General features: G+C 39.9%; 2 protein-coding genes and 1 non-coding gene across 4 annotated transcripts; 1 reads left to right on the top strand and 2 right to left on the bottom strand.

Moving 5' to 3' along the window:
• LOC112804155 (small nucleolar RNA R71) lies at nucleotides 1-108 on the bottom strand. The gene has a single exon (XR_003202773.1). It is a non-coding gene; the product is annotated as a small nucleolar RNA R71 (small nucleolar RNA).
• Nucleotides 109-20,121: 20,013 nt separating this feature from the next.
• On the top strand, nucleotides 20,122-22,559 carry LOC112800937 (aldehyde oxidase GLOX-like). Its single transcript, XM_025843402.2, has one exon. It carries the CDS (start codon nucleotides 20,298-20,300, stop codon nucleotides 22,062-22,064), a length of 1,767 nt encoding a protein of 588 aa, XP_025699187.1. The 5' UTR covers nucleotides 20,122-20,297; the 3' UTR covers nucleotides 22,065-22,559.
• Nucleotides 22,560-22,926: 367 nt separating this feature from the next.
• LOC112800936 (protein TWIN LOV 1) lies at nucleotides 22,927-27,542 on the bottom strand. 2 transcript variants are annotated; one of them, XR_003201601.3, is made up of 7 exons: nucleotides 26,362-27,542; nucleotides 25,133-25,340; nucleotides 24,960-25,024; nucleotides 24,733-24,812; nucleotides 24,588-24,623; nucleotides 24,414-24,477; nucleotides 22,927-23,270 (listed from the first exon to the last, which is right to left on the bottom strand). XR_003201601.3 is itself a non-coding variant. In XM_025843400.3 (7 exons), the coding sequence occupies exons 1-7, from the start codon at nucleotides 26,993-26,995 to the stop codon at nucleotides 23,118-23,120; spliced, it is 1,260 nt and encodes a 419-aa protein (XP_025699185.1). In that variant the 5' UTR covers nucleotides 26,996-27,542; the 3' UTR covers nucleotides 22,927-23,117. The 2 variants fall into 2 exon arrangements, 1 of the variants encoding a protein (XP_025699185.1); XM_025843400.3 differs by having other exon boundaries at nucleotides 24,568-24,623.

Raw genomic sequence — 27,542 nt, 5'->3', positions numbered from 1 at the left:
AAGCTTAGAGTGGAAGTCCAAACCTTCAGACAGAAGGAAGGTGAATCCCTCTATGAAGCTTGGGAAAGATACAAACAATTGATCAGAAAGTGTCCTTCTGACATGCTTTCTGAATGGAGCATCATAGGTATCTTCTATGATGGTCTGTCTGAACTGTCCAAGATGTCATTGGATAGTTCTGCTGGAGGCTTTCTTCATCTGAAGAAGATGCCTACAGAAGCTCAAGAGCTCATTGAAATGGTTGCAAATAACCAATTCATGTACACTTCTGAAAGGAATCCTGTGAACAATGGGATGAATCAGAAGAAAGGAATTCTTGAGATTGATACTCTGAATGCCATATTGGCTCAGAACAAAATATTGACTCAGCAAGTCAATATGATTTCTCAAAGTCTGTCTGGAATGCAAACTGCACCAGGCAGTACTAAGGACGCTTCATCTGAAGAAGAAGCTTATGATCCTGAGAACCCTTCAATGGAAGAGGTGAATTACATGGGAGAACCCTATGGAAACACCTATAATCCTTCATGGAGAAATCATCCAAATCTTTCATGGAAGGATCAACAGAGACCTTAACAATAATGGTGGAAGAAACAGGTTTAGCAATGGCAAGCCTTTTCCATCATCTTCTCAGCAACAGACAGAGAATTCTAAGCAGAGCCACTCTGACTTAGCAACCATGGTCTCTGATCTAATCAAAACCACTCAAAGTTTCATGACTGAAACAAGGTCCTCCATTAGAAACTTGGAGGCACAAGTGGGTCAGCTGAGTAAGAAAATCACCGAACTCCCTCCTAGCACTCTTCCAAGCAATACAGAAGAGAATCCAAAAGGAGAGTGCAAGGCCATTAACATGACCTACATGTCCGAATTTGGAGAGGAGGAAGAGGCACTGAGCGCCACTGAGGAAGGCCTCAATGGACGTTCATTGGCCTCCAATGAGTTCCCTAATGTGGAACAATGGGAATCTGAGGCTCATAATGAGACCATAGAGATTCCATTGGATTTACTTCTGCCATTCATGAGACCTGATGAATATTCTTCCTCTGAAGAGGATGAAGATGTCACTGAAGAGCAAGTTGCTAAATACCTTGGAGCAATCATGAAGTTAAATGACAAGTTATTTGGTAATGAGACTTGGGAGAACGAACCTCCTTGGCTCACTAAAGAACTGGATGACTTGTCTAGGCAGAAATTACCTCAAAAGAGACAAGATCCTGGGAAGTTTTCAATACCTTGTACCATAGGCACCATGACCTTTAAGAAGGCTCTGTGTGACCTAGGGTCAAGCATAAATCTCATGCCCCTCTCTGTAATGGAGAAGCTAGGGATCTTTGAGGTGCAAGCTGCAAAAATCTCACTAGAGATGGCAGACAATTCAAGAAAACAAGCTTATGGACTTGTAGAGGATGTTCTGGTAAAAGTTGAAGACCATTACATCCCTACTGATTTCATAGTCCTAAAGACTGGGAAGTGCATGGATGAATCCATCATCCTTGGCAGACCCTTCCTAGCCACAGCAAAGGCTGCAATTGATGTTGACAGAGGAGAATTGATCATTCAAGTGAATGAAGAATCCTTTGTGTTTATGGCTCAAGGATATCCCTCTGTCACCATGGAGAGGAAGCATGAAGAGCTTCTCTCAAAACAGAGTCAAACAGAGCCCCCACAGTCAAACTCTAAGTTTGGTGTTGGGAGGCCACAACCAACTTCTAAGTTTGGTGTTGAACCCCCACATTCAAACTCTAAGTTTGGTGTTGGGAGGTTCCAACATTGCTCTGAGCATATGTGAGGCTCCATGAGAGCCCACTGTCAAGCTACTGACATTAAAAAAGCGCTTGTTGGGAGGCAACCCAATGTTATATTTATCTATTTTTCCTTTGTTATTTTATGTTTTCTGTAGGTTGATGATCATGGGAAGTCACAAAATCAATTGAAAAAGCAAAAACAGAATTGGCATAAAGAGCATTTTTGCTCGCCACTTGGTGTAGGGATGAATTTTTCTTGACACCTCAGGATCTGTGGACCCCACAGGATCCCCACCTACCCCACCACTCTCTCTCTTCTTCACCCATTCACCAATCACCTCAATACCTCTTCCCCAAAAACCCCTCACCTATCAAATCCCAATATTCTCTTCACCACTCACATCCATCCTTCATAAAACCCCACCTACCTCACCATTCAAATTCAAAACACTTTCCCTCCCAAACCCACCCTCACATAGTTGAACCTTACCTCTCTCTCCACTCCTATATAAACCCATTTTTTACTCTCTTCTTTCTTCTTTTGCTCGAGGACGAGCAAACCTTTTAAGTTTGGTGTGGTAAAAGCATTACTTTTTGTTTTTCCATAACCATTTATGGCATCCAAGGCCGGAGAAACCTCTAGAAAGAGGAAAGGGAAGGCAAAAGCTTCCACCTCCGAGTCATGGGAGATGGAGAGATTCATCTCAAAGGTGCATCAAGACCACTTCTATGAAGTTGTGGCCAAGAAGAAGGTGATTCCCGAGATCCCTTTCAAACTCAAAAAGAGTGAATATCCGGAGATCCGACATGAGATCCGAAGAAGAGGTTGGGAAGTTCTTACCAACCCCATTCAACAAGTCGGAATCTTAATGGTTCAAGAGTTCTATGCCAATGCATGGATCACCAAGAACCATGATCAAAGTGTGAACACGGACCCAAAGAATTGGCTTACAATGGTTCGGGGGAAATACTTGGATTTTAGTCCGAAAAATGTAAGGTTGGCATTCAACTTGCCCATGATGCAAGGAGATGAACACCCTTACACTAGAAGGGTCAACTTTGATCAAAGATTGGACCAAGTCCTCATAGACATCTGTGAAGAGGGAGCTCAATGGAAGAGAGATTCAAGAGGGAAGCCGGTTCAACTGAGAAGGCATGACCTCAAACCCGTGGCTAGAGGATGGTTGGAGTTTATCCAACGCTCAATCATTCCGACTAGCAACCGGTCTGAAGTTACTATAGACCGGGCTATCATGATTCATAGCATCATGATTGGAGAGGAAGTAGAAGTTCATGAGGTTATATCCCAAGAAATTTATAAGGTGGCGGACAAGTCCTCTACCTTGGCAAGGTTAGCCTTCCCTCATCTCATTTGTCACCTCTATTATTCAGTTGGGATTGACATAGAGGGAGACATCCTCATTGATGAAGACAAGCCCATCACTAAGAAGAGGATAGAGCAAACAAGAGATCCCATTCATCATAAAATCCCTGAGATGCCTCAAGGGATGCACTTTCCTCCACAAAACTATTGGGAGCAAATCAACACCTCCCCTAGGAGAATTGAGTTCCAACATGGGACAACTAAGGGTGGAGCACCAAGAACATTCCATTCTCCTCCATGAAATTAGAGAAGATCAAAGAATCGTGAGAGAGGAGCAACAAAGACAAGGAAGAGACATTGAGGAGCTCAAGCACTCCATAAGATCTTCAAGAGGAAGAACAAGCCGCCATCACTAAGGTGGACCCGTTCTTTAACTCCCTTGTTCTTTATTTTCCTGTTTTTCGAATTTTTATGCTTATGTTCATCGTCTATGTTTGTGTCTTATGATCATTAGTGTCTTAGTGTCTATGCCTTAAAGTTATGAATGTCCTATGAATCCATCACATTTCTTAAATGAAAAATGTTCTTAATTGAAAAAAGAGAAGAATTGCATGAATTTTAAATTTTATAACAAATTAATTATTTTGATGTGGTGGCAATACTTTGACTTCTGAATGTATGCTTGAACAGTGCATATGTCTTTTGAATTTGTTGTTCATGAATGTGGGCTCTTGAAAGAATGATGAAAAAGGAGACATGTTACTGAGGATCTGAAAAATCATAAAAATGATTCTTGAAGCAAGAAAAAGCAGTGGATACAAAAAAAACGAAAAAAAGGGAAAAGAAAAAGAAAAAAATAAAGTTGTGGTCCAAGGCAAAAAGAGTGTGCTTAAGAACCCTATACACCTCTAATTGGGGACTCTAGCAAAGCTAAGTCACAATCTGAAAAGGTTCACCCAGTTATGTGTCTGTGGCATGTATGTATCCGGTGGTAATACTAGAAGACAGAGTGCTTTGGGCCACGGCCAAGACTCATAAAGTAGCTATGTTCAAGAATCATCATACTTAACTAGGAGAATCAATAACACTATCTGGATTCTGAGTTCCTATAGAAGCCCATCATTCTGAATTTCAAAGGATAAAGTGAGATGCCAAAACTGTTCAGAGGCAAAAAGCTAAAAGCCCCGCTCATCTAATTAATACTGATCTTCATAGATGTTTTTGGAATTCATTGCATATTCTCTTCTTTTTATCTTATTTGATCTTCAGTTGCTTGGGGACAAGCAACAATTTAAGTTTGGTGTTGTGATGAGCGGATAATTTATACGCTTTTTGGCATTGTTTTTAGTATGTTTTTAGTATGTTTTAGTTAGTTTTTATTATATTTTTATTAGTTTTTAGTTAAAATTCACTTTTCTGGACTTTACTATGAGTTTTTGTGTTTTTCTGTGATTTCAGGTATTTTCTGGCTGAAATTGAGGGACCTGAGCAAAAATCTGATTCAGAGGCTGAAAAGGACTGCAGATGCTGTTGGATTCTGACCTCCCTGTACTCGAAGTAGATTTTCTGGAGCTACAAAAGGTCCATTTGGCGCGCTCTCAACTGCGTTGGAAAGTAGACATCCTGGGCTTTCCAGCAATGTATAATAGTCTATACTTTGCCCGATATTTGATGGCCCAAACAGGCGTTCCAAGTCAGCTCAAGAATTCTAGCGTAAAACGCCGGAACTGGCACAAGAATGGGAGCTAAACGCCCAAACTGGCACAAAAGCTAGCGTTTAACTCCAAGAAGAGTCTCTACATGAAAATGCTTCAATGCTCAGCCCAAGCACACACCAAGTGGGTCCGAAAGTGGATTTTTATGTCATTTACTCATTTCTGTAAACCCTAGCTACTAGTTCTCTATAAGTAGGACCTTTTGCTATTGTATTTTCGTCTTTTGATCACTTGAATCTTTTGATCATGTTTTTATGATTGAACCCTCTTTGGGAGGCTGGCCATTCGGCCATGCCTAGACCTTGTTCTTATGTATTTTCAACGGTGGAGTTTCTACACACCATAGATTAAGGTGTGGAGCTCTGCTGTACCTCGAGTATTAATGCAATTACTATTGTTCTTCTATTCTTTCAGTTTATTCTTGTTCTAAGATATTCATTCGCACCCAAGAACATGATGAATGTGATGATTATGTGATGCTCATCATCATTCTCACTTATGAACGCGTGCCTGACAACCACTTCCGTTCTACAAGCAAACAAGGCTTGAATGTTTATCTCTTGGATTCCTTAATCAGAATCTTCGTGGTATAAGCTAGAATTGATGGCGGCATTCAAGAGAATCTGGAAGGTCTAAACCTTGTCTGTGGTATTCTGAGTAGGATTCAAGGATTGAATGACTGTGACGAGCTTCAAACTCGCGATTGTGGGGCGTTAGTGACAGACGCAAACGAATCATTGGATTCCATTCCGACATGATCGAGAACCGACAGCTGAATAGCCGTGCTGTGACAGAGCGTGTTGAACATTTTCACTGAGAGGACGGGACTGTAGCCATTGACAACGGTGATGCCCAACATACAGCTTGCCATGGAAAGGAGTAAGAAGGATTGGATGAAGACAGTAGGAAAGCAGAGAGACGGAAGGGACAAAGCATCTCCATACGCTTATCTGAAATTCTCACCAATGAATTGCATAAGTATCTCTATCTTTATTTTATGCTTTATTCATAAATCATCTATAACCATTTGAATCTGCCTAACTGAGATTTTCAAGATGACCATAGCTTGCTTCATACCAACAATCTCCGTGGGATCGACCCTTACTCGCGTAAGGTTTATTACTTGGACGACCCAGTGCACTTGCTGGTTAGTTGTGCGAAGTTGTGATAAGGAGTTGAGATTGCAATTGTGCGTACCATGTTGATGGCGCCATTGATGATCACAATTTCGTGCACCAGGAAGACATGGAAGACTTTGACCAGGACATGGCTGGAATGGAAAAGGTTTGCCAGGAAGTGGAAGAATTCACAGAAGACCACAAGGGAGTAGAGCTTGCAGAACCACTGGAAACACTGACCCCAAGGCCACTACCACTCAACAGAAACTTCAAGTGGGTAAAATTCTTGACCTTTATCTTCAATTTTCCACTTGTATATGGTTTGCTTGAGACAGATGGCCAGCTTAGAGCTCTCTGCGGCTTTAAGAGAAAAAAGGAAATGACTCGCACTCAGCGATGGTATGCAAGATTCAATAAGGTTTCGCACTTCAATTTGAGGTGCAGGAATTGGTGTCAAGCTCAATCTAAAGGATCTCGGAAAACGTTTGGTCATCTTGGTGAGAATCTAATTTCTAAACCGCCCGGATGGAAAAGTATAGATCAAAACGAAGGCGGATTTGGAACCAAAGTTTGGGATCCTGGAAAATACTCTGATATTCATCACCCCGGGACTCTAAAAATCTGTTTGAAGCTGCTTAGAAGCTTCACATGCCTAGTTTGGGACCCCGGAGGCTATTGGCATTCCAACCATTGGTGGAGATTTTTGGATGAATTTAAACATAAGCTACCATAACAGGAAGCTCATCCAATGTCCAACTTAAGGACTTTAACTAAAAGTGCTAGGTGGGAGACAACCCACCATAGTATGGTCGTTCCTGTTTCCATTTTATTTCGTTTTTGTTTATTTTATATTGTTTATTTCTATTGAACATGGATGCTATTCATAACATTTGCATTTAGCACAGCATACTGCATAATTGCATACCTGCACAAAAAAAAGGGAGAGAAAAAGGGTGTGCGACTGAAACGCATCGATCATGCGATCGCGTCAGTTGCGACAAGACACCTCCCACGCGTCTGCGTCACTCACACGACCGCGTGACCTGGAAATTGGCGTAAAGATCCAACGCCCAGAAAGTTGGGCTGGAATCGTGTGGCCACTGTGCGTTTTGCACAAAATGAACCAAGGGACGCGACCGCGTCAATCGCACACAACCAATCCCATGCGACAGCGTGAGCGACGCGATCGCGTCGCATGGATTGCACAACACCCAACAATGAGACAGAGAGTTGCGCTGACATGACGCTGGAATCATGCGTTTAGCACAATTTCAAGCAACGGGATCGCATGCCTCAGGCGCTCGCATCATCCCCTCTTATATCCGTTCCATGCGATCGCGCGACCCACGCGATCGCGTCAACTCCCATTTCACCGCGGCCATGCGACCGCGTGCCCCACGCAATCGCATGGATTCAAATTTACTAACCCCCAGTCACGCGAACCCTACCCATTCGCGTCACCCCCCCCAAACCCCTTTCTTCCCTCTCTTCTTCTCCGATCACACCACCACCACCCAGCCACCATCACCGAACCACCGCCGCCCCCGTCGACCACCCAGAACCCACCGCCATGCCACCACCTTCCTCCTTCCCCCTCTTTCTTCCTCTTCTTTCCCCTTCTCCCTCCATCGTCGCTGACCCACCCCTCCCCCGCGCGATAGCCACCCACCGCGCCACCATCACTGCCGCACTACATCCGCCCACCACCACCACCCTCACCCCCGTCCCAAACCTTCCCCCTACCCCCATTACCCCTCCCTTTCCCGAAGCCCCTGCCCCCAACCAGCAGCCACCGCCGCCGCGCCACCCTCCTCCGCCATGCCTGACTCCACCACCACCATTCCCCAGCCACCTCTCTGCCTCAATCTCCTTCATTAGCCTTCCAGGTTCTGCAAAACGCCACCCTTCTATCCATTCGTAGTTACTTCATATCTTCTGTTTTGTTCATATTTAGGCTAGTTAGATATGCATGTTGTGGTGGATTTTAGGTTGTTAGGTAGCCTAGGATGTGGTTAGTGGATTTAGGCCTGATAATTGCGCTGTTCGTGTTTCTTGCTTTATGATTTTTGCAATTCTGATGATTCTCTGATGTTGCTATTGTTCATAAGCTGTACTTTCTTATTTCATGCTGCTTTTTACATTGCCTTTTTCATGTTCATACTCCTTATATGTGGTTGCAGCTATGTTTTAATTTTCATATGAACTGTTTTGTTGCTGTTTGTTTCCGGGATAATCCACTTTTAACCGGAATGCTGCCCAAATTTCTGTAAAATGTTTCCATTCTTGTCTTGGTTTTGGCATTTTCAACTGTGCTTTCCTTAGATTCCCCCAAACCAATTCATGAATGCCAGGGAACACATTCTTATTCTCTTTGATCTCCTGGTTCATAAATTGCATTTTTGATGTTTGATTCTAATTTTTGCTATTTCTATATCTATCTGAATCAACATCCCCCCTGTTTTCCTTGTTTGATTATGAGTTACCTGTAGCTTCTAATTATGAATGCTTGTTACCAAGAAACTTATCCTTATGCCACTTACCTCAACCCATTTTTCACTAACTCACTAATTTTAACTTCCTAAACTCTTTTTCAATTCGAACCAAACTAACCTTTTACAAACACCTCTTCTGGTTTTTCACTTTCTTTTAACTTTCTAATCATGGCATACTAATAATTTTTCCTAATTAACATGCCTTCTATTACATTATGGATTGTGCTTATCTTTTCTCGGATTTCAACTCCTATACAATCTTTAATGCACATTGCTTAACTCAATTTTCATTCTTTTATTGCCCTTTTACCACTATGTCCTTATTTTCTTATGTGCCTACCTGTTTTCCTATTCCCATTATATCCTTGATTTCTATCTTTCAGGATGTCTGACACCCAAAGAAAGGGAAAAAGAAAGGCCACTATGGGCAAACGGAAAAGAGGTGAATCCTATATGTCTCTCATGGGACTTCTGCATGATGACTCCTGGCGGGACAAGCACTTTACCGCGCAGGAAAAAGCTGACCAGCTACTCCCTGCTACTGATCCCATAAAGTTTGCAAACTGGTACTGTGAGCTAAAGTTTCCTAAGTTTGCTACCTCCAGAAACCTGTACCTGGAGAGGACTTTGAAAATCCCAGAAGAACTACAGCAGTACACCTCCGATCAGATCAAACAGAGAGGCTGGTTCTTCTTAGAGCGAAACTTGACTGAGGTAAATACTTCCTGGGTAAGAGAGTTTTACTGCAATTACTTCAAGACTTCCCTAGATGTCGTGCACCTCAGAGGGAAACAGATACTAGTCACTGAAGAGGTCATTGAGGATATTCTGCACCTTCCACCAAAGTCTGATCAGCCTGACGGTTACCAAAAGGTTGAGGAGGATATGCGCTTCATGAGGTTTGATTGGGATGCTGTCAAGGCTAGGATAGCCCTTGACCCGACTGTTCCATGGGAATTGGGTCAGGACACCACCATGCCTAAGGGAATCAAGCGGATTTACTTAAATGATGAGGCTCGGCTATGGCATCAGATCTTGAGCAACTATGTTATGCCGAGTACCCATGAGACAGCGATACCGGCCGCTATGATCACCCTTCTTTGGTGTGTGATGGAGGGTAAGGACCTGTACCTGCCACGTTTTATCCGATCCTACATGGCCAGGGTCCACATCCGAGGCACTCTCCCCTTTCCGTATCTGATTACCCAGCTCGGACGTCGAGCTGACGTACCGTGGGAGGACGCTGATGAGAGGCCACCTGCTGTAGAGTACAGGAAGATTATTCCTCACAGCAGGAACTTTCTGGCCTTGGGCTACAGACCTGATTTCCTTACTCCTTCAGATGAGACCGCCACGCCTTCGGCTGCCCCCTCTTCTTCCACTGCTACACCTCCACCTGCTACCACTACTGCACCTCTACCTGCCTCAGAGCCAGTTTATCACCTAGTGCACCGCTTGTTTCAGCAGCTAGACAGGATGGAGCGTCGCAACCGGCGACGCTATGAGCACCTGAAGCTGTTGATACGATCTGGCGGCGACATCTCCTCTGAGCCTAACACACCATTAGATCCATCTGAGGAGGAGGCGGATGAGCACAAGGAGGAAACCCATCCACAGAGAGAGGCTGTGCAGGTAGGCACAGAGCAGGCTGCACCATAGCAGGAAGTCCTACATCAGATCCAGGCTGCAGATCCCGAGATCCCTATCCAGTCAGCACCTCCTCAGACCACTACCACAGAGACTCCAGCTACCCATCCTTTTAGAGATGACACTCCTTCACACCCAGCTTGAGTGACCATCGAGGACGATGCTATTATTTAAGTGTGGGGAGGTTGCCATCTCTAGCATATCTTTATTTTGATGAACCACTACAAACTCTCTCTTATTTTGTTCATTTTCTGTATTTTTGCATATTTTTTCTCTTTTTGCTTTTTATTGTACTTTTTTTGCATTTTGCACTTTGAGCTATATGTATACTATTTTGGATATTTTAGCTTGATTTGCACATTAGTTTACTAGTTATTTTTTAAGTGGATTAATTAGTATAATTTACCCTTTTTAGTATATGATAGTTGACTTGATTGAAAATAAAAAACGAGTAAGCTAGAGACCTCAACAGAAACAATCCACACACCTTGTATATATAGCATTACATGTTAGTTAGTTAACAACATTTTATCAAGGAGAAACACTAAAACCTTAAAAGCCACCGAAAACAATATTTTTATGAGAATAATGGGAAATTTAAACTAAACCTGCACAACATATATGAATGATATATCATGTTTGAGTTAGAGAACACGCAGTCTATGAGTTTTGAGCTTCATTGTATGGTTACATTTAAGCCATAATATTTTATTCATGTGTGTTTCGCCCTTCTTTTTATTTTTCTGATGTTCTTTACTTTGCTTTAATCTATATGTCCAGTATAGAATATAGATACATACCAGGATAGGATTGAGGCCATTTTTGATTAAAACTCACTTATCCCAAATAAAGCCTACCTTTTATGCCATCCTTGTTAACCCCCTTGAGCTTTTAAATCCCCCTTGTTTTATAACCACATTACTAGCCTTAAGCAGAAAAACAAATTAAAAACCCCAAGTTGAATCCTTGGTTAGCTTAAGATAGAAATTGTGTAATTGTTTAAGTGTGGGAAAAACTTTATGGGAACATGGATGATAGAAACAAAGGTAGAAAAGTTGAAAAGAATAAAGATGTTTTGGGAAGCATGCTCATGTGAAATTAAAATAATTAATTACCATGTGCATTTAAAAAAAATGCAAATTAAAGCAAGTGCACATGGAGCAAAAATTAAAACTAATGCATGAGCATATAACATAAAAAGTGGGAAATATGGGAAAATAGGTAAAGAAGCTTTGCTTTATAAAATATGTATGTTAGGTGAGATCTTAGACTAATCAAGAATTCACTTAATTAGCTCACTTGGCCTTATACATATACCCTTACCTTTACCTTGGCCCCATTACAACTTTAAAAAGACCTCATGATCTTTGTATGTCTATATTTTATGATTGTTGATTGGTTAGATGAAGAACAAAGTTATAGAAAGCAAGGATAAAAAGAAGAATAGAGTGATTAACCCAATAAACACTGAGTGATTAGAGAGTAAACACAAATCCAATGAGGGTTCAATAACTCATCAACATATATCTATGTTTAATTTGTTAATTGTCTTGCAAGTTTATAAAATAATTTTCTTCCCATCTCAAGTGTAAAAGTGCTTTAACATTATCTAAGGTTGGCTATGTATATATGAGTCCTTGAGAATGTAAATTGATTTAACTACATGTAAGCTTTATATATCAGTGAATAAAATTAGAATTGCATCATGCATTTAGTTAGTTGCATTTAGATTAGAATTGCATTGCATGGCATTCCACCACTTCAACCTTACTTTTTACCTTGGATATAGCATGAGGACATGCTATTGTTTAAGTGTGGGGAGGTTGATAAACCATATTTTGTGATATATTTTGTGCTTAGTTTGAGTGATTTATTCAATCCTGCACCCACTTATTCATATTAATTGCATGGTTTTACTTTCCCTTCCTTATTATGTGATGTATGTGAAAAACATGTTTCCTATGCTTTAAAATTAATTATTTTAATTACCTTTATTTCCATTTGATGCCATGATTAGTGTGTTGAGTAGTTTCAGATCTTCTAAGGCAAGAATGACTTAAAGGATGGAAAAGGAAACATACAAAAATGGAAGGAAAGCGTAAAATGGAGTTTTAAGAGAAACTGGCATCCACGCGATCGCATGGATGACGCGACCGCGTGCCAAGAGCGAAGAAGCAGCGACGCGGCCATATGACTGACACGACCGCGCACCTAAAGAAGAACACCTATGACGCGGCCGCATGACTGACGCGACCGCGCGATAAGGAAAACTCCAATTGACTCACGTGGTCACGTGACAGAGGCTACGCACCAGAAATTGCAGAAAATGCTCATAGCGGATTCTGAAGCCCTTTTTGGCCCAAATCCAAGTCCAGAAGGCATAGACCAAGGGTTATAAAGTGAGGGAATGCATCCATTCTGGGGACTCTCGAATTTTTAGTCAATTTTTATGATTTAGGTTTAGTTGGAGAGAGGTTCTCTCCTCTCTCTCTTTAGGATTAGGATTTAGATTTAGGATTTTATTTGCTTTGAGGATTATCTCTTTATCAAGTTCAATATCCCTTTTTCATTACTTGCTTTCTCAATTTAGTTTATGAATTCTTCTATGTTACAAATTACTCTTTTGAATTAATGCTATTTGAGGTATTTCAGTTAATATTGCTTTCTTTTATTTATGTTATTGATTATTCCCAATCTGAAGACATTTTTATTCCAGTAGATTTAATCTCTTTCCTTTTGGTCTTGGTTAAGAAATCAGTAACTCAAGAGTTATCTTAGCTCAACATAATTGATAACTGTTATCTTTGCTAATTGAATTGAACTTCAATAATCCCAACCTTTTCTTAGGAAATAAATAGGATTCGAAGGTCAAACTAATTAGTTCCTTGACTTTCCTTTGCTTTAGCAAAGGTTAACTAAGTGGAGTTTAAGAATAGTCTTAAACGGGACTGTCCCCTATTTAAGCAGTTCTTTATTTTGTTTGTTTTGTTTTTTTTTGTTTAATTTATTTCAGTCACAAAAAAAATACCAAAAGATCCATCTAATAATTAACATAAACTTAACCAGAATTGAGTTCGACTTATTTACTTAGCACATTAATCCCACCTCATCTATTATTATCCGTTGAGTAAACACCCAATCCAGTCCCTGCCCAATTTTCATAAGGACAAAGCGATCCCTGTCCAAAAAAATGGTACGTCTCGGCCCCTGTCTTTGCATTCCGTGAGACATAGCGGTCCTTCTGTGCCTTCCGGTGTTGAAAACAACCGAAATAAGCATACGTGTCACTTAACGGTGATGAGCTGGCTGCCAAGTGTCCTTGAAGTGCCAAGTGTCAATTAAAAAATGGACAGGGGTTGATCTGTCCCTTTCTCCAAAATAAAAACGCTGTCGTTTTGTGTGGGGGATTGAAATGGTGCGTAGAGTACATGCCTTGGATTTCCATTTAACCCTTCTTCCCTTTCTCCTAATTACAGAAAACCCACAATCTTTTCATGTTTCCTCTGAAGACTCTCTGAAGACGACAAAACGACAACGCTCTACCTGGCTGTGGAGCTGAGTAAGACGCTGACAGTGTTGCTGACAACGCTCCAAGTGAAGCTTCAGACGGCACTACTAACGGACTTTCTGACGACGTTGACAGAACTTTCTTGTGCAAGTCTTCAAGGTAAGTAACAGATTATTCAAATAAAATATTAGTTACATTGTGTATTGTTTAATTAGTTTTGGGTTTGTCAGTGTTTGCATTTTTTGTTTTCTGACCTGGTGTCGCGTAACAAAGATAGAGTTTGGTTAGGGCTCAATGTTGCTAATTTTGGGGGATTTTGCCATCAAGAGAGATAGATGTTTTCCCTTCCTGCAATGGAATTCATATAGAAAATAGGGTTCAATGGAATTCATATACAGTTTGCAAGTGGGTTCAAAATGCATCGATTTGCTTGTATTAAAATCACAAACTCTAAATATAACAACAAATCTGACAGATATATTATCTTTATTCAAATTTTAATATTATATATATATATATATATATATATATATATATATATAAACATTGTTATGATTAGTGTTTATAAAAGAGTTCACAGCAATTTTCTATTAAAGTTTAAGGCAAATATATACCTTAGCAAATGTTTATGTACTCTATTAAAATTTGATTTTTCCGTGAAACAACAAACCAGTAAATATATACCTACATACTTTGACTATATTACATCATGCATAGTAGTGATGTTGAAATTTTTTTCTTGTGTCTCCATATATGTAATACTTCATTAGAATATATAGCTACTTTAACTACATGTACTCAATTAAAAAATATATGTACTCAATTAAAATCACAATTATTTATATAGAGGTTGTAATATAAAATATCATTTATTTTGTTTGTCTCAGATGAATGATTTTATGGTTGTTCCTGTATTATATCATGGAGGAAGTTTCAAGAGAAATTTAGAGGGGGTATTATGTTATGTTAATGGAAAAGTACATAAATATCCACCCATGGATTTAAACTATATTAACTTTTTTGATCTAGAAATTTTATTTAAGGAGTTAGGGTATACAACATATAAGGAGATGTATTGGTTTGACAATACTGCTGATGACATGGAAATTGGGCTACATGTTATTAAAGGTGATGCTGAGATAAACGAACTGAGGAATGCTCAGAAGAGAAATAAGGGTAATAATGAATTTTATCTTTACTTTGATCACCCGATAGATGTCCCTGAAGTTGTTGATGATGGTGTGGAGCGTGATAATGTTGTGCTGAGTGAATCATCATCATCTTCAGATGATGGATATGAGACCACAGAAGATGAGCCTTATAAGCCTCCTCCTTCTGGTTTTGAGGATACAGATAGCAGTGATGAAAGTTTGGAAAAGGGAAAAAATATTCAGAAGAAGAAGAGACTTTCACTTAAAAAGAAAGCTAGACATGGCCCAAAAGTTCAAGATAACACTGGCTCAAATGTGGAGGTTGGGGCTGGTTCAGGTGGAAAGGATAGTATGGACACAGCTAAGAAAAATTCTGTCCAAAAAAGGCCTTCTAAGAAGTATAAGGGCACTAGAAGAAAACATATTCTGAGAGATGAAAGTATAACGGAAGTAAGAATGACACTATAGGTGGTGGTTTAAGTGGCATTGGAACTAGTTTGGGTGGCACATCTGGGAGTGTTGGGCCAACTATAGAGGAATTGGATTCAGATTATGACAAGCCATATAATTATGAAAGTGAAGCTTTCAACAGCCCAGTGTCATCTGAGGATGAAGGGAGGACTGCATATGATGCCTTTAATGAAGAAACTGAGTACGGGGAGGTTGAATTTAAAGTTGGACAAACCTTCACTACAATGGAAGCATTCAAGAGTGCGTTGAAGGATTATTTTGTATATGAGGGTAAAGATGTTATGTATCTAAAGAATGAGAAGCAGAGGGTCAGGGCAGCCTGTGCAAGTGAAAATTGTTCATGGCTAATATTGACATCATAGAATAGTGCACATGGATGTTATCAAGTAAAAACTTTGTTAAATGAGCATAATTGTGGAAGGGATTTCAGCAGCAACCTTGCTGATAGGCAGTGGGTAACTTCAAAGTTAGTTAAGAGGCTTCTTACTCTGCCAGACATGAAGCCAAAGCAAGCTATGGAATACATGATCGAAGACTACAACATCCAACTGAGTGATAAAATGATAAGCAGGGCACTTAAGGCAGCTAGAGAGGAGGTAATTGGTGACGAAGGAGCACAATATGGTAAGATTAGGGATTACCTGATGGAATTGCATAGGACAAACCCTGGTTCAACTGCAAGATTAGACGTGATACCTCAGCCAGAGTCTCTCCCTTTGTTTGATAGACTATATATAAGCTTGGATGCTTGCAAGAAGGGCTTTATAGAAGGATGCAGGCCTTTGATTGGATTAGACGGTTGTTTTCTTAAGGGCTATTATGGCGGTTAGCTACTATCTACAGTGGGTCAAGATGGCAATAACCATTTCTTTGTTATTGCATATGCAGTTGTGCCGAATGAGTGTAAGGACACTTGGAAATGGTTCTTAACACAACTTCAGCATGACTTAGGTGATAGCACGGAAAGGGGCTGGAACTTTATATCGGACTAGCAAAAGGTATTAAAAAATAGTTGTTTCATTTCATTCATTGTTATTTGTTGATATGCATTGCTGGTCTGAATTATGAGAATTACATACCTTATTATTTATTGATATGATTTGTTTGACTGAACTTGTTTGATGGCCTTTTTTATTTATTGATATGCATTGCTGGTCTGAATTGTGAGAATCTCATACCTTATTATTTATTGATATGATTTGTTGGACTGAACTTGTTTGATGGCCTTTTTTATTTATTGATATGCATTGTTGGTCCAATTGGGTTATTGGGTTGCACTGTTGGTTTTCTGGTAGGGATTGGCATTAGCCTTAAAGGACATATTTCCAAGGGCTTTTCATAGGAACTGCGTACTACACATTTGGAAGAATTTCATTAAGCAATTTAAGGACCAACAGACCAAGCAACTTGTATGGGATTGTGCACGTTGCACCACACAAATTGAGTTCAAGGCAGCTATGGAAAAGCTGAAACAGATCAGTGTTTCAGCTTGGGAATATCTTGATAGGTTTGATCCAGCTGCTTGGTCAAAGGCATTTTTTAGTCCCGGACCCAAGGTTGACAATATCACCAATAATATGTGTGAAGTTTGGAACGCTAAGATAGTGGCATACAGGGGTAAGCCAATACTGACAATGTGCGAGGACTTAAGATGTTATCTAATGCGAAAGATGGCAGCACACAAAAAGAAGCTAGAGAAACATGTTAGCACTTTAGCTCCAGTGCAGCAAAAAAGACTGGACGACTTCATTAAGCCAAAAAGCCAAAAATGGAAAGCTATCTGGGCTGGAGATAGTAAGAGAGTTCTTTTTGAAGTGCACTGTCGAAATCACAAGGTTGGGGTTAATCTTGAAGAAAGAACATGCACATGCAACCTATGGCAGCTAACTGGTAAACTTGTTTTGAATACTATTTTGTACTTGTAAAAATATATATTTGTTACAAAGGATTGATTGCATGTGGTAAATTGAATTCATGTCTATAGGTATGCCTTGTAGACATGCAGTGGCAGCCATGTCTAAGATGGGCCTTAGGCCTGAAAATTTTGTGCATAAGTGGTTGACAATGGAAGCAGTAAGAGCTACATACTCACATTGCATCAAACCGGTTAATAGTGAAGAGTACTGGGTACAATCGGATGCTGCTAAGACTCTTCCTCCTCCAATCAAAAGAGCTGCTCATAGGCCAAAGATGAAGAGAAGATCAGACCCGATTGAGAAAGAGATGAATCCAAACAAATGTAAAAAACCTTTCAGGTCACTTGCTCTAAGTGTGGTAAGCTAGGACACTACTACAAGACTTGTACCAATGCACCTCAAGACCCGAATTGGAAACCTATGACAAAGAAAGAGAGAAGGGCAAAGAAAGTGCCTTTGCAATTTGTAGAGTCAAGCCAAACTAACACTCAGCAGGTATAATCCAACAATTGATTACTCACTTTCAAAATATATTTAATATGCTAACTGTCTTATATATATATAGTTAAGGAGTTAAGTGTCCTAATTAGTTGAGCCTTCTTGTTTCAATCTTGTGATTTGACAATTAAACAGGTTCAGCAAACAGGACAGAACAAGTCAACTGCCAATGCTGAAGAAACTACATTAGATACTGCTGTGAGTTTATGCTAATTTAGGGTCTTTATTTGGCATAACACTATTTTATTTGTTATCCTAACAGTTACCATTTATGATAGACTAAGGCAAAAAAGAACAAAAAGAAGTTTTCCAAAACATCTGCAACAGGACAATCAGTGAACCATGGTCAAAGGGAGGAAATTAATGTCTCTCAGTCTGCACCCCAAGCAGATGAGGTAAAACATGGTCCTAAGTTAAATTAGTAATCTCTATTTAATTTAATTATGACCTTTCCTATGATCTTCTCTGATGATAGCCTGCAACAAAATTCAACACCAACACTGCACCATGCTTTAGGGAGAAGCAACCAATTGTGAGACCTACTACTCCAACGAACCAAGGTGTATCAACAGGACTATCAGCTGAGACCATGGCAGAAGCAACATCAGGAACTGCATCAAGACTTTTTAAGTTCATCCCCACTCCAAGGATTAGGCCTCCTGACAAGAATTGAGTAGTTGATATAGTTTAAAAGTTTGGAACTAGGAAGAAAAGATAATTTGGACAATAACTTGTGGGCACTGTTTATTTTGGTTATCAGATTACTTGCTATGACAATTATGTTGATTAGGGACCTTGTGTTGCCCTTGCTTTTGTTATTATATAATTAGATGCTAAGACATGCAACCAGTGATATAGTTGGTTGAATACTCTTTTGGATAATTATATTATTAAGGGCTGTTATGATGATTCCCTTTTTCTATTATTATGGTATCATGTCTTAAGTTTCAATTTTCAACAGATGACTTCTTACTTTGTTCAACAAATTCATAATGCCTTATTTTATTACAAAATTATGTATACTACTGCAGTCTTTAAAATTGAATAAACGAACATATAAAAACAAAACCAGCTTAATTATATTTATATTCATTCATCAAAAGTGATCAATAGCAACAAATGCCATACCCTAACCAACTTAACAACCAAGATCACCATGTTTCACAGTACTCCAGAAGTAACATTTGATCTCTCTAAACTACACCACTAAACAGGTTTCTAACTACAATTCCAGCAACAAATGCCAACATAACACATCCAACACTACTGCATCTAATTTGACTAAAATTCAATCTAGCTTTCTTCAAATCAATTTCTAAGCCAACCAATCTTTCCTCTAGCTCCCTAACTTTGTTATCATCTGCAGAAGAATGATCTTCTTTATGATTCTGATTCAACTTCAAACCTCCGAACAAAAGAGTCTTCGCATCATCCTCATTGAATGATGCAACATAATCATCAAGCCAATAAAAGTATTTACAATGAGGTGTTGGAGTCTACAAAATAATATTCTTTATTATGAATCTATTGAAAAACAAAATGAACATAATTTTAATTCTTGATAAACCTACCTTGAAGTATGATCATGAATGAGAAACAAAGTGAACAAAATTTTAATTGTTAATAAACCTACCTTAAAATATGGGCATCGAAAGAATAGTCTGTTTGGGTTCATATAGGTTCCAGACATGAACAAAATTGCATAAATTCCACAATTACACACTGGGGCAACCCACTTCTTCTTCCACCTTGATCCCACACTCCCAGTAACATTCAAACTCCAACTTGATTCGTTTTCATCTCTCCCACTTCGCCGATTTGATGTCGACCCACGTTCTTCACTATGAACCATGCTGTTCTAGGGTTTACAGTCGAACACAGTGATACATTTTCAAAGTAGATAGTGAAGCAGTGCAGCATTTGAACCTCCCATCCCACACAAAACGACAACGTTTTTATTTTGGAGAAAAGGACAGATCGACCCCTGTCCATTTTTTAATTAACAGCTTGGCACTTCAAGGACACTTGGCAGCCAGCTCATCACCGTTAAGTGACACGTATGCTTATTTCGGTTGTTTTCAACGTCGGAAGGCACAGAAGGACCGCTATGTCTCACAGAATACAAAGACAGCGGCCGGAATGTACCGTTTTTTTAGACAGAGATCGCTTTGTCCTTATGAAAATTAGACAGGGACCGGATTGGATGTTTACTCTTATTCGTTCAATAAAGAAATAAAACGAGATTATAGGGGATTTAAAATATAAAAAAAAAACCCTTCGAATTACTAATCTTATCTTACAGCAGTATATCTAATTTTTACATTACTATAAATTGCATTGAATAAAATATTTCTCTTACAATTAACTACCCACTTATTTGACTCGTATCGATGCAGAATTTAATCCCCTCTGACACGAGTATATACTATATATATATATATATATATATATATATATATATATATATATATATATATATATATATATATATATATATATAACAAAAGCAAATTATATTCTCCCTCAACTTGACGCCCACAAGTTGATATCTACCCAGTTCTCTCCAAGTCTCCAACAATTTTATCGTTGTTTACTCTTTATTACACCCACCAAACCATGGATTCCCATCATAAATAACACAGTTTTTTTTTTTTTGCCCCCCTCTAACAAAACAATAAGGCTCCATTGTTATTCTTATATTACATATGTATGTATATGAGAGAGAGGATTGGAGTGACCACTGCACACACAAGTAAAGCCACCATGGCGTTCAAGATCAAGAACGCCCCATCCTTGCTCTTCCTCTTCACGTTCTTCTACAACATTGCATGCTCACCCTTCAACCCAGAACCGATGGCTGCAACCACGGGAGGCCACTGGGTTCAGCTGCAAAGAAGCATAGGCATCTCCGCCATGCACATGCAAGTAATGCGAGATAACAAGGTAGTTATCTTCGACCGTACAGACTTCGGTCCTTCAAACATCTCCCTCCCATTCAGCCGCTGCCGCTTCAACCCCCGCGACATGGCCTTGAAACTCGACTGCACCGCCCACTCCGTCCTCTACGACCTCTCCCTCAACACCCTCCGCCCACTCACCATCCTCACCGACGCATGGTGCTCCTCCGGCGCTCTCTCCCTCGACGGCACACTCTTCCAAACCGGCGGCTTCAACGACGGCCACAACAAGCTCCGCACCTTCTCACCCTGTCCTCAGCACCCTGAAACCTGCGACTGGCTCGAACTTCCATGGAACCTAACTTCCTCCCGCTGGTACGCTTCGAATCAGATCCTCCCCGACGGAAGAATCATCGTCCTTGGTGGAAGAAACTCCTTCACCTACGAATTCGTCGATCCCAACAGCATCTTCACTGCACCGGAAAACCCTAACTCTTTCTTCTTCCTCAGATTCTTGAAGGTCACGAGGGATAGCAACCCCGGCGAGGAGAACAATCTTTATCCGTTCTTGCACCTTCTCCCCGACGGGAACCTCTTCGTCTTTGCTAACCGGAGATCCATCTTGCTCGACTACAAACGCAACATTGTCCTCCGCGAGTTCCCGGTGATACCCGGAATAGAAAAACGGAACTACCCTAGCACAGGCTCTTCGGTTTTGCTTCCGGTTCATCTCTCCGGGTTGGACGACCCGACCCGATTACCCCACGCGGAAATTATGATATGCGGCGGCGCGTTTCCCGGCGCGTTCAATTTGGCCAACATTAACAAGATCTTCATTGAGGCTTCGAGGACATGCGGTCGGATTCGGGTGACCGACCCTGAACCCAAATGGATCATGGAGACGATGCCGTTTCCACGTGTCATGCCGGATATGGTTCTTCTTCCAACGGGTGACGTCGTTATAATTAACGGCGCGGCGAACGGAACTGCTGGGTGGGAAAATGCAGCGAACCCGGTTCGGTATCCGGTTTTATATAAACCCGGTTTACATGAACCGTTATCCCGGTTCGAGATACTGGCGCCGGCGAAGACCGCTAGGATGTATCATTCTTCAGCTGTGTTGGTGCCAGATGGCAGAATATTAGTGGGTGGGAGCAACCCACATAGAGGTTATGATTTTCAGTCGTACCCGTACCCGACAGAGTTGAGTTTGGACGCTTATTATCCGGATTATTTGGGACCCGAATTCGAAACCCTGAGGCCTTCGATTATTGCGGTTGAAGCTGCGAATAATACGGCGTCGTATGGTGGTAATTTTTCTGTTACGTTTTCATTGCGGCGTTCTTTGGCTGGGATTAGTGTGGCCCTTGTGGCGCCATCGTTTACGACGCACTCTTTCTCGATGAACCAGCGGGTGGTGGTGCTCCACGTTGCGGCGTTGCAGGAGGTGGCGGCGTCCGAATTTAAGGTGACGGCGCGTGGACCGCCTTCGCCGACGGTGGCGCCGCCTGGGTATTACATGGTGTTTGTCGTGCATGCAGGTGTTCCCAGTGTAGCTGTTTGGGTTCAGGTTAAGTGAAGTGAAGTGAGGTGATGTCAGCAAGTCGTCATCATTTGCTTCTGTGGGAATACTGTTGTATGTAGGGGTAGTGGCTTGGGTTTTTAGACACCATTCTTTTGGAGGGCACTTCTATTAAAACAGAAAGATAAAAACCTCAATTCTTTTGGGAAATTTCTATTTTATTCTAAATTATCGAGCAGTTTTGGTAATCTGAGTTACCATTGAATTTATTTGCTAGTCTCGTACTGCCTGGTAGTACTAATAAAGTAATAAGAGTAATCTGTCGTGTGTCCATTTATGTGAAGCCATTATTGCATCATCAGTTTCAGTGTAACCAAAATGCTTATCGGAAGATTTTGTAACCTTGCTAGCACTTAGCTAGTCTCGTTCAGTTAAGTGCTTCAGTCAATCAGTGCAGTTTAGTTAGTTTGTACACGCTTACATCTATAATATAAAATTATAAACAGAACTGGGTGATTCAATGTTTACTTTCGCTCAGTATTTCGGCTTCTATTTATGGTACATTTATATTTTCTCTCTGAAGCTGCGTTCTCTGCTTCAGTTCAAATGCTGTCTATTTTTCTTCTTGGTGTTACCAATTTGTCCCCAACTAAAATTAACCACAAATCAGTCATTATATATTCATTATATATTTATGTATGAATATATATTCTATACAAAGAATTAATGTTTTGTGTATACATAATATAGTTACTCCAAAAATAATCATCTCTAGTTACGTTCCAAATAAAATAACCGATGCAGGAGAGGAACAATTTGATTGACATGCTAAGAAAAGGGAGAAACGAAGTCATTGCAAGTCAATCGAGTAAGATAAAATTTATGGCTGAATAACATAAATACAGCTGACAGGCACATGGGAGAGAACACATTTAATTTATTTATCGATAGTAGAATGTTTTTCTTATAATTGCTTGGACACTATGGATTACATAAATCAGTATTTTGTGCTCATATCATCTCAACGATCAATCAGTTGAGATTGATAATTTTGTGAACGGGTAATAATATTTTTGAAAGTCGGCATATTATGAGTAATAAATAATCATCCTATGACTTTGAAGATCCAGCATGCATTGATAAACTCCTGACAGCAACCTTCACCACACCAACCACACTAAGCTGCCTCTTCTCAGGGCTCAAGCCTTGTCTATCCTCGTTTTTACACTCATCTTCTATTTGAACACCAACATAGTATGCTACCTGAACAAACACGCAATTCAGCAAGGTAAACTACATGCATGTAAAAGGCGAATACAGCCAATTTTCTTATGACAATTGATAACTGAAATTATAGCTCCAACTCTTTCACCGCAAGGCTTTTGGCATTTAACCATCAGATCATATAAACTCTACTCTGCAACTAACATATCTGTAACTAGAAGGCGGGCATTTGATGAAGCCACCAAAAATTATATAGTTACAATCATATATGATCTGCATTTAGGCAATATTGAATACATTGTAACTTCATTAAGATTAGGTTTTGACTTGGATGGACTAAAAATTAGGCTCAATGCACAGGGCTTGAGTTGACTATTTCCAAAATTTGAAACCCTGCCCGGTCCTTCAAGTCAAAAGGCAGCAATCTTGTAGCTGAATTGAGACTCATTCACCTCATGGACTAAAAAAGATAAGGGTAGAAAATTTCTAGTGCGCAACCATACAGTAAAGACCAGTTTGATCACCATTAAAACTGTAAGAAGCTTAGGGTGTATTTGGTTTGCATTTTCATTTTCTGTTTTCATTTCCAGTGTTTGTTTTTTTTTTTATTTTGTGAAGGAAAAAGTGAAAACAGGAGGTAAAAAAAGAAAACAGAATTTTATTTTCACTTTTCCTTTACAAAATCTAGAAAAACAGAACACTGAAAATGAAAACAGAAAATGAAAACGTAAACCAAACGCACTCTTAGCAACCCCACCAAGAAAAAATAGTTATTACCACATTATTAAAATGCACAACTGTGACCTCTTGGCTTTCCCAACCTTCTACAAGTAAATTAATTAATTGTTTAGTGCAACAAAACAATAGTCGTGCTGAATGCGGAACTTTGAGTTTAGGATCATAAAGCAGATTAAAATAACCAAGCTCTACAAATTTGAATATAGTTATACATTACAACCTAGCTGATTAAAATAACAATACAAGAAACCTTCAAAAAGCCACCCAAAACAATAGCACTCAATCAATTGTCATGGAATGAATCAAGGACCTTTCCAAGTTTGACTATTTTAATATTCTCAATGCTGAAACAGACTGGGGGAGAAAAATGACTAGCAGAGAGTGAAAAACAGAGACATTTAAGATGCATAGTTCAGCATATAAATAGCTCATGCGTAACACTACCTTGCCAGAAGCATCACGTACGGGTGAGATGTGGAGAAGGTTCCAAAATGAGCTTCTATCCTTCCTGTTAGTATTGTGGTAAATTGATTGAGCATGTCAAACAAATAAAATTCACAGCTTGCAAGCATAAGCAAAAGTGAAGGAAAGTGTTAACCTGTAATTCAAAATACGTACTGTGCATGGTTGTTCATTTTTAATGCTTTCCCTTATCTGTAAGCAAAAAGCAAAGTACCTAACCAAGTGGTCCATTTCCACTAATTTAAATAGCCAAGTTACAAGACAATTATTGAAGAACTATGACAGTAACAGCATATTATACCAGATATAAAGTTGAGTCATCAGTATCCGGTCCACCTAAAAATCTACAATTGCGGCCCAAAACTTCATCCCTTGCATAACCTATTCAAGAAATAAGGTTTTAGTGAAAACAAAATCATCGATCTGAATTAATGGCTTTTATCCTTAGATCAGGTGTCACCGTATTTGATGTAAACTGTAATTGTAACAGGGATATTATTAATTTAAATAACATGAAAGTTGGAGAACCTGTCAAATTCAAGAAGGCATCACTGGCATATACAATAGGCATGTCAGGTAAATGCGGATTAGTTCTGCGAGAAAACTCAAATTCAACAAACAACATATAAATGAATTAAAGATCTGCCAAAAGCATAGAACTTACTGTGAAGTAAGAAAACTAGTCTTTTTCAATAACTCACAATACAAAGCTTTGTTTGATTCTACCAAGAGAAATAATCAAGGAAGTGCTAAGAAGACCCATGTCAGGTATGCTGCATCTCTTTCTACATACCAATCTGCCTGTTGACTCGCTGTAGTGAGTTAGCACAGAAAAAATGTTGTCCATTGCAACCATCACACTTCTCTTCTCGTCGTCAGTTGCCTCACACGGCTTGTCACTGTCCAATTCTGAATGTCACAAAGCTAACAAATCAGTAAATAGCAAACCCCAAGTCCCTAACCAATCAGAGCTTCAATGTACAACGCCACTTCACTAGGAATTTAACATAATAGATAACATAAAAATACTAGATTAGTAGCTAAGCCTCATCCTACTAAGTGGTTTGGCTATATGAACCAGATGACTGCATGTCATAACATACACCATTCATCAAAATTCAAATCTTCATTTGATGAATTCACCATGATTAATAATAGAAAATACAAATTAAATTTGGACATTACCAAATTACTTGAAGCACTGTTCAGGAGGGTATCATAGGCAATTCCTCCCAACAAGAGGACAATCAATGATCAATCAGAGAATTTTTATTAACTAAAAGAAACAGAAAGGAAAGGGGGGGGGGGGGAGGCTTTTTGCCAAAGGGTCACCACAGAAACTGACAGTTACAAAGCCAAGAGCTACCAAAGTATATCAACCAGAACAGAAGTACCAAACAGTGCATGAACGTGAAGCATTCAACAATTTAATGCAGTTTTTTTTTCCCATAAAAGTATCCTATCAGGTATGCCGCACGTTCGGGTCATTTAGATCCCGTGACACAAATCCCCCACTGGCCACAAGAGTACAAAAGTTATACGTCCTCAGGAATTTCAACAAACTCCAGGAGATAAGGAACCTTCCTAATCCTACCTCAACCAAACATTTATGTGAAACAAGTTCTACTACTTTCACATACCCTAAAATCTAATTTATAGAAAAAAATAAAAATAATAAACTACTACAAAGTAAAAGCTTTTCAGTCTTTAATCATAGAACTTTTTTTCATTCCACCATTATGATAATTTAAATAATGAGTGCCCTCAGGAAAGAATTCACAGGTTTGATCATATTTTTTTGCATTTATAACAAAACATTCTAATTTTGACTCCTTAACCAGTTACTTTATAAACGCTCGTTAGTAAAATCCTAATTTTCAAATAACAAAAATTCTGACTATGTAGCATTTCTTGAACCCAGAACACAAACCTTTAGTATCATGGTCCAACCCGTGATCCATGGAAGAAACTAACTCAACCTCCAAGCTGTTATCATTGCACACCTCCTTCCTACAACACCCGAGAACATAATCGCCACTACCACCGTCATCGCCGCTACCTCTCCGGCACCCAATAGACCGTCGCCTCCTCAGCCTTCTCCCTTCCAAAGGAACCTGAACCGCCACAAAGTGAACAACCCGGCCACCATCCCTTCCAAAAACAGGACTCACATGAAAGAGCATCCAAAAGGGTGTCCCATCCTTGCGGTAGTTAAGCAAGCTGACCTGGCAGCTCCGATCATTCCTAACGGCCTCCCTGACCTCCATCAACGACCTTCTAGAAGTTCTATCACCTTGGAACATGGCCCCACCTCTTCCGACAACCTCGTCTCGGTCGTAACCGGTCATCTTGAGGAAGCCTTGGCTGGCAAAGATGATTGGGTGGCCTGGGATTGATGGGTCGGTGATGGTGAAGTTACCAGGCAATTCGTCGAGCGCCTCGCGTGCGTAGCGGGAATAAACGGAGTCGAAGGAATTCTGTATCGCCATCAACGATGTTGATGTTATTTCGGTTGATGTTGTTCTTCTTGTCGATGATGATGATGTTGATGATGATGACTCCATGAAAGGCTACCTGGGATTTGGTCGTTGCTTGGGTGGTTATTAATCCCAATCCCATGTGGTAAGTTGGGGCACTGTGTACTTGTTGCAGTTTCAATAACGGTTTTGTTCTTCGGTTAGTGGAGGCTTTAAGGTTTGAGTGGAAGCTGAAAAATTGAAGCTTGAGGGAAGAAGAAGAACATGTGGGTAATACCCATGAATGAAATGAAGTGTGTAGTTTAGTTGAAATTATTGTGGTGATTATGACGGGTTATAAGAAGGAGTAGACAAGAGAGGTGAAACTGAGGAGAGTGTGATTGTGACGGTGATTGTGAGCTTGTGTTGTGTGAGCAGAGAGAGAGAGACGCAAGCAAGGAAGAAAGGAATGGAGGAGGAGAGAAGGACTACGCAGTTCAATTACGCAGCGAACCGGAGTCACACAATTTTCTCTGATTTTTTCTTTTTTCTTTTTCTTTGATTTCTTGTTTGAGAAAGAGTGAAGTACCAACCAGTCCATTTTTAAGAATGAAAATACGATCTCTTAAAATAAAATTGATTTATTTCGATCTTT

The sequence above is a fragment of the Arachis hypogaea genome, chromosome 5, assembly GCF_003086295.3.
Source record: "Arachis hypogaea cultivar Tifrunner chromosome 5, arahy.Tifrunner.gnm2.J5K5, whole genome shotgun sequence".
Classification (NCBI taxonomy): domain Eukaryota; kingdom Viridiplantae; phylum Streptophyta; class Magnoliopsida; order Fabales; family Fabaceae; genus Arachis; species Arachis hypogaea.
The sequence above is the reverse complement of the archived record's forward strand: the minus strand, read 5'-3'. Positions and strand labels throughout refer to the sequence as shown.